The sequence below is a fragment of the Microtus oregoni genome, unplaced genomic scaffold (assembly GCF_018167655.1).
Source record: "Microtus oregoni isolate MIOR12 unplaced genomic scaffold, Mior012 000050F_002, whole genome shotgun sequence".
In the NCBI taxonomy this organism is placed as follows: Eukaryota; Metazoa; Chordata; class Mammalia; order Rodentia; family Cricetidae; genus Microtus; species Microtus oregoni.
The window spans coordinates 963,140-971,031 of record NW_024543226.1 but is presented as its reverse complement, the minus strand read 5'-3'; the positions used below and the strand labels follow the sequence as shown (position 1 = coordinate 971,031).

The 7,892-nt window shown below is 38.1% G+C and overlaps 1 protein-coding gene across 1 annotated transcript; it reads left to right on the top strand.

The window, feature by feature from the left end:
- The first annotated feature begins 3,807 nt into the window (after window positions 1-3,807).
- Window positions 3,808-6,467, top strand: LOC121436676 (melanoma antigen preferentially expressed in tumors-like). The gene is made up of 3 exons (XM_041636677.1): window positions 3,808-4,097; window positions 4,505-5,086; window positions 5,954-6,467. The coding sequence occupies exons 1-3, from the start codon at window positions 3,808-3,810 to the stop codon at window positions 6,465-6,467; spliced, it is 1,386 nt and encodes a 461-aa protein (XP_041492611.1).
- The last annotated feature ends 1,425 nt before the right edge of the window (window positions 6,468-7,892 follow it).

Genomic DNA, 7,892 nt, shown 5'->3' with positions numbered 1-7,892 from the left:
ACCTTAAATTAGTATCAATAAACCAAGATTCATATCAATGAAAATTATTCATATCTATATCATATCCCACTTTAAATGTAAAAGAACATTTATAAACAACATTTGGGAATATGGGTGCAGTTATTTCTCTCCAAACTGCTTCATGCTGTATGGGGGCGCTGATAATCAGGTCTTTCATGATATGACCTGTGTGTCAGGTTCATCTCAGTCGGCAGTTCCGTGAAGTTATTTTCTGAAGTTGTTCACAATGACGTTTCAGGAAGGGCGTGGTCTGTCATACCATATTGGGATAGAAGCAATCCACAGGGTCTCATCCTCTGTGAAAACAAAAGAAGAACCTCTTTTCCAAAGCATCATGTTGTTAGACCCAAAATTTGAAGTCATAATACCCTTATGGTATCCATTCTGGTTTAGCTTGGCAGCCCATATGATGAAATGTCTCTCTGTACTTAGCTCCTTTACAGTCAAAAAATTCAAAGAAAACACAATAATGCAAAAAAATCCAGATTGTCTGTGAATTTTCCATTTTTATGTGGCTTACTTTTACTCTTATCACTTTATTCTGTCTCTTTAAAGACTTTACCCTTTTTCTAAAGCATTAACTTTACTTCATGACATTTTAATACTATTTTTCTTTTCTCTCCCAAGCCTACGTATGTCTATCTAACACTATGACCCATTTAGAGGTCTTTTATGTCTGAATCTGTCCTATTGTAAATCTGTAATTCTTTACTATCCAGGAGCACTTCTTAAAATGCTAAGCACTTCTTAAAAACTTAAGTTGCACCATGTAGGGGTAATACGGTACCACCTGTTTCCTGCCCAGTCTAAACCTTAACTGTACTGTTATTATGATAATTAAAACTGTTTTCTACCTGAGATCAACACAGTTCAGCATGGCAGGAGACACTCCTGCCTCAGAGCCATTTGGTGCCCCTGAGCAGCGCACAGTTCCAGGTACACAGCAGTCCACATTGCCATCAAGCAAGCTGTAGCACTTTACTCACAAAACCCCATCCAAATTCTGTGTCTCCCACGAGAAACAGAGGTTGCGGTAGGAGCATAGCCCAGAAAGCCAGTGTTTTAAAACTGTGCAGCTTTTTTCCCCCTGCCTTTATGTAGGAGCCACACTCGACTCTTTAACTCTGAGAATGAGCTTTTTATTTGAGTTAGAGCCTAATCTGCCATGCAGACCACTGCGCAGCCTGAAAACATCTCTGTGTATGGTGGCAGGAATCCACCATGCTCCCCTGGTTATGCACACCTAGTAAACCTGATCCCGCCGCCTGCCCAAGCAGGGAGCGCTGAGCCACAGGCATGGTCTCAACCAGTTTCCTCTCAACCCTGAGTGGGCACAGAAACATCCGGGCCCAGAAATGCTCCATAGCTGGAGATTGCATGGGCAGTAGGGCCCAGGAAGCTGCGTTTTAAAATGGTGTGGCTCTTTTTTTGTAAGGCTACTGAGTCAGGAATTCTTTCTGTGGCATGCCACCCACAAACAGCAAAAAGCTGTGTTAAACTCTCTCTCTCTCCTTTTTAAGCACTCTCAGGTTTTACGTGGAGTTAGTAGACCACATTGGGCAGCCACTCTGTTGTAAAGAGGTGCGACAGGCCCTGTCCCCACCACCAGGCTAGTTTATACCTGAAATAATCACACAGAGATCTGTATTAATTAAATTGCTGCCGGGCCCATTAGTTCTAGCCTGTTATTGGCTAACTATTACATATTCCTTTTACCCATCTCCATTAATGTGTTTTGCCACTTAACTGTGGCTTACCGGCATGAGTCTAACCAGTGTTCTTCTCAAAGAGGAGAGCCATGGTGTCTGCCAGACTGTCTTTTTCCTCCCAGAATTCTGTTGTCTACCATGCCCACCTAAGGGCTGCCCTATCAAAAGCCAAGGCAGTTTTCTTTATTTAATCAATGAAAATAAGCAATAGAAGACCCTCCTACACCAGGAGACCTGGTAATAGAGTGCAAAAAGCAAATTCTTGAATACATTTCACTAACATTAAATAGAAAATTCTTGAATCCATTTGACTAACATTTGTAACAGTGTGTGAAATCAGCTACTTTGTTACATGAGACTGCCCAGTGCCTTCCTTTCTAGACTGACTTTTTCTTCACACATAAGAAAGTTCTTCACCAAACGGAATCAACTGCCCTCTCTTGCACTTTGAGCTACAACAAAAGACCACCTTTTTAAGACCCTTAGCCATGTCCCTGAGATTGAAATCCTAGAAACCTCAAGAAAGTGTAACACTTTCTAAATCTTAGTCATCAAGTTATTTTATCAAAAGACAATGCCATGAAAAGTGTACAAGATGCTGTAGCAAAGTACCATATTAGGTAGGTGATAAGCAACAGTTAATTTGTTTCTGATGGTTTTAATGTTTTTGCTTCAAATTTTTCCTTATTTTGTGTATTCATATGATACTATGTTGTTTTTTTAATTTATCATGCTGTTTTCTTTTTATCAGTGCTATGTAGGCATTTCAGAGGATTTGTTGTCATTCCGGCAGTAGAAGAAAAATTTTAGGAGCTCTCTGACTCTTTTACGTGTTACAGGATTCTTATCCCCCCCCCCATTTTGCCTTTTTCCATGATTAACAAATTTACTTGAATGTTTCTCCTATCCACATCAATTTATTTTCTCAGAGTCTGTGTGTTTCAAAGACTGCAGTCTTAAACCCTCCATATTGTTTATTTGATATGCATTTGATATGCATTTTTGTAACACATACTCATAATTCATATTAATAAGACTCATTGTAATATGTCCATACCAACCTCCAGGTTACAGGAATTATATCTAACTGTGTTTTGTCACCCCAACCCCTGCCACCTATCCTAGAGTTTTGAAGTCATTATCCATGATCAAATTGACTATTTAATTTTTACTTTCCACGTGTGAGACAACATACAGCTTTGAGTTGAACAGTTTTGAAGTCTTTGCCCCTAACTGTACTGCATTATTTTGATTTTATGTTTTTTTCATCTTTAGGATTAATTTATGACTAATATTTCTGAATATTTTTAAGATCAACTTTAAGTTCTTAACCATCTTCCTTCATGTGTATCTTGTAGACGTTTGGTGTCTTCATCTGCCACAAATATAGTGATGGGAGTGAGAAAAATCAAGGGCTAGATTGACATTCTTTTTCTCTTTAATCACAATTAATTTGATGTTTTAAAATTTACCATTGTACCACTTTGTAGATTTATCTTTTTCTTCATCATAGCTTATCTACTACTGAGGGGAGGGAAAATACTGGGATTCATATAGATAAGTGACCAAAATTGTTTTCTGCTTACTTACTACCCATTTTGATGACATTTTACAAAATACAGACTATATATACATGGGGGAGAGAGTAGTAACACACACATAAACACATACAGTTATAAACTCACGAGTCTATTTCTATTTTGTGTCTATAGTAGAAGTAGCTGGTGGTGGCTGATTGATTTCTTTTTTTTAAATTTATTTATTTATTTATTTATTTATTTATTTATTTATTTATTAATTTATTTTGTGTACAATATTCTGTCTGTGTGTATGTCTGCAGGCCAGAAGAGGGTACTAGACCTCATTCCAGATGGTTGTGAGCTACCATGTGGTTGCCGGGAATTGAACTCAGGACCTTAGGAAGAGCAGGCAATGCTCTTAACCACTGAGCCATCTCTCCAGCCCCCTGATTTCTTTTTTAAATCATTTCTTCTTTACTAGCACGGGTTGCAAAGAAGACCATATGTGTTTTCCCAGAACTTCTAAATGTTTCTCCTCCTGATGCAGGTTCACAAAAATGGATGCAAAGAACCCGAAAACACTGATGGATCTTGCTATACAGTGTTTGCTGAGACATGAGTCTGCAGCAATCCAAGCTCTGGAGTATATTCCAAGATATCTTTTTATTCCACTGTTCATTGCTGCCTTCAAGGGTGGGCATAAGAATATATTGGGTGAGATGGTGAAAGTTTGGCCCTTTTACTGTCTCCATCTTGGGACATTAACTCTACGGGAACCTCATCGTGAACTCCTGAAAGCCATGATTGAGAATCTTCCACTATATCCTGCAAAGAACTCTTCTTCTCGGTAAGACTGTATAATAGAGATATGTTAAGACAAAGGAGGTCTTAGAAGGAGAAACTAGTGAATGCAGAAGGTTTATTTGTAAGACTCAGCTAAAACTTGGTAACACATTAAAGACTGATGTCCTCAATATACCTTAGGAAATCTGATATTGAAGATTCTATTGATGGGTTTATGTAATGGGTGTTACTTAAGAGAAAGACAGGAGCTTTAAGACTGGAGGGTATTTAAGGTGTACAAAGGATGGGGAAGAGGAAGATGAATTTTCATGGCAAAGACTTGTTGGTAGTTAGTACAAGGAGTACCAGCTATGGATAAAAGGATTTGTTCCTATATGTCATCATTGATTCTTCTGGGTTTCATTACCGTTTGCTATTTCTTAGATGTTCTATCTCCTCTTACCCCTACAGGAAACCTAAACTGAGGATCCTAGATTTAAGACAAGACATTGACTGTAGGATCACATGCCCTGAAGTCAGAATCAACCCACCTTTCTGTTTTCACTCTTGTACTTATTCTGACCACTCTGTCACGAAAATGGAAGGACAGTTTCGTTTGACAGATTTAGAGTCCTCAATTCATTTACCCAGGCCTATAGAATTACTAGTGGATCTTTCCCTGGATGCCTCTTTAATGGAAAGGGAATATTCGATGTTGCTTATGAGGAAAATTAGGGAGAGTTTCGGTGCTTTGCACATATGCTGTCGAGATTTGCAAGTTGATAAATTGGGTGACTGCAAATGCACCCTGAGAATTCTTGATCTCAACTGTGTTAATCAGCTGTCAGTTGATAAGGGTTCACTGAGTGATATCACCAACGTTCTTTCTCAGATGAGCCACCTAAAGAGCCTTAGTCTGTTTAAAGTCACTTTTAGATCTCTGAGTGGGAAAGTCTTTAAAAATTTCCTTAGTCATTTGCAACGTATGGAAAACCTTAAGGAACTCAAATTGTATTCATTCTGTCTCAAAAACCATCTGGACAGCGTGCTCAGGTAAGAGTTTCGGGCAGGTTTCTGGGTTTCCTGGATAAGTCTTGGGACAACATAGAAAATATTCATGGGTATTCCTAAACTCCTCAAAACCTTTTATGTTTTCCACTTTGTCACTTTTGGTAATTTGAAACTGGAGGAGGAATTACAAAAATTAAGCAGCCAGCAATTTAAAGATAAGTGCAGAAATATGAAGGTGAAAAACCACTAGCCCTCTAGATATGAGAAGAAAGAGGAATTGAGATGGTGGAAGACTTTTTTCTATTGCACTGATGCCAATGGATTACAATGTCAGATCACTTTACTAATTTGTAGTCACCAAGGTATAGACCATGAAAGTGGAGGATGGTATTTAGGGACTGACCAAAGGTAATTTTCAGTTGATTGCTCTTTCCGATCCCTTTCCACTAAAAACATGAACTGAAATCTACAGTGGATAATATTTTAAGTATCAAGTGTGTTAGTTTTTCTCTTAATATTTCTTCAAATCATCAATTATAATATACTTTATACATTCTTAATATTAAAAGAAATTGTATCTCAGTGTTGTAAACAAAACTCAGCCAGGTGTGGTGGCACATGATTGTAATCTCAGCACTCAGGAAGCAAAGACAGGCAGATTCTCTGAGGTCAATGCCAGTATAATCTCTATCGTGAGTTCCAGGATAGCCAGGACTACATAGTAAGTTACTGCCTAAAAAATTTTCTCCAGAGTCATGAAACTATTAAGCAAACAAAGTAAAGATTAACTTACTAATACCCATTTATATACAGTGCAGGTGAAAAGTGGTTTATTCTGGATATAAAAATATAGTGTTTATCATTTAATCCTCATTCTTCAGAAGTTTTATTGTTGTTTTCTCCCTACAGAGTTCTGCCACATAGCCTGGATTTTTTGTATCTGTCATTCTGTGATATATCGTACAGAGACTTCAGATTTCTAGCCCAGTGCCCTCAGGTTTCCCACCTAAAGATGTTGAATCTTAGTAACAACACAATGAATTGGAATGACTTTGTGCCCTTTCAAACTCTTCTGTTAAATCTCTCTGGTACTCTTAAGCTTCTAGAGATAAGTCATTGCCTTATAAATGATTCTGCCATCTCTGTTCTTATCCCTGCCCTAGTTCGTTGTACTCGTCTCCGTGTCCTGGGCTTTGCTGCTAACCCCATCACAATGCCTATGCTTGTGCATATCATGCATAGTTTAACACCCTTGATGAGGCTAAAATACGTGATATATCCTATCCCTATACATTGCTATGAACGATGGCATTTTCAGGGCCGATTAGACCGATGGCGGCTTGCCATTGTACAACTACAACTGAAGGCGATGCTACAGATAGCAGGAAGGAATGACATGAAATGGATCACTTACCCAGAGTAAATTTCACAGTCTTACACCATTTCAATATGATATGTAGTACTTAAGTACTAAATGTTATTTCCTAAACTCATATATGGAATATATAAGGTTCTTACATTGAGGGAAATTACACTTAGGAAAATAGATACATAAACTAATTAGTATGCAGAATAATTTAGAAAAAAATGGAGGACTTCGAGAATTCCTGTGTATCTCTTGTGTACTATTAATATATTTCATTTTACTGATCACAGTGATGTGCATGTAATACAGGATGATCAACTCCTAGTTTGCTATATTTCTGCTCATACTGTTGGTTCAGTTGTTGGTACGCCACACAAATCAGAACAATGACAGCCTTTCCTGCCTATATTTGAGGATATGGTGGTGGTTTTTTTATGAGACAATGTTTCCATCCCCTAAGTTACTATAGGCGGTTTTGGTTGCTTTGGGGAAACCGCCAAGATTTAGTAGTAGACAAGGAAAGCAGGCAAGCAGAGGCTCTGATGTTTCAGTATAACCTCAAGAACATAATTATAATTGGACAATTCCTTGATGTAGGCCAACTGTAAAGTTTCCACTACTTCCCATGAAGTCTTCAGTTGGGTATCTAGCCTTTGTCACACGAATTTTTAGGTGGGACTTAGGATCCTTGCCATAATATTCCCCCTACTGTAGTTCTCCTATTCCACTCCCAGTTCTGTCAATCCTGTACATTTCCTTAGCTGTATAAGTCATTCCCTATATACAGCTTGCTTCTCTTTTCCATTAGCTGTGCCCCATTTGGTATGATGCATACTAGCCCTGTTTGAGTACTGAGTCTAACTGACTTTAAACTCCAAAATATAACACCATTATAAATTCAGTTTGCACATCCTAGAATTACTTAGAAATGGTGTATGTAAAGTCAGTAATTAAGAATTTACGCAGGGCTAAGGAAATGCCTCAGTCACCCATGTGCTTACCACACAAGCACTCCTGTGTTCAGCTCCCAACCTAGCATTTGTGTAAAAAGCTGAGCATTAAAGAGCACACTTGTAACTCCAGTGTAGTAAAGGTGGAGGAAGGAAGATCATTAGGGCTACATAGCCAGACATTCTAGCAATTTCGTGCATTAAACGTTCAGTGAGAGATCTGCCCTCAGAAAATATGTGTAGAAGAAAGAAAACAGATACTGACTTTACTCATTCATGTTTGAGGATCAGCACATGTGTGCGCACACACAGTCAAGTGCATGCACCTTCTCCAACACATGAACACAGACACATAACAATATCTTACTCATATTGTTAATTTCTTTAAATGCATACTGCATCACAAGTCAGGGTAAAAATACACAATTAGCTTTTGTTGACATGCCAAAACAACTGCATTTCAGACATTGAGTAACAAAAAGAATAGATTGTAAGTAATAATTTATATATAATGTCCTATTGAAATAAATTA

Coding starts and splice junctions, on each gene's coding strand:
- LOC121436676 (XM_041636677.1), top strand. CDS start 3,808: ATGGATGCAAAGAACCCGAAAACACTGATGGATCTTGCTATACAGTGT. Junction 4,098..4,504: donor GCAAAGAACTCTTCTTCTCG/GTAAGACTGTAT, acceptor TTACCCCTACAG/GAAACCTAAACTGAGGATCC. Junction 5,087..5,953: donor CATCTGGACAGCGTGCTCAG/GTAAGAGTTTCG, acceptor TTCTCCCTACAG/AGTTCTGCCACATAGCCTGG.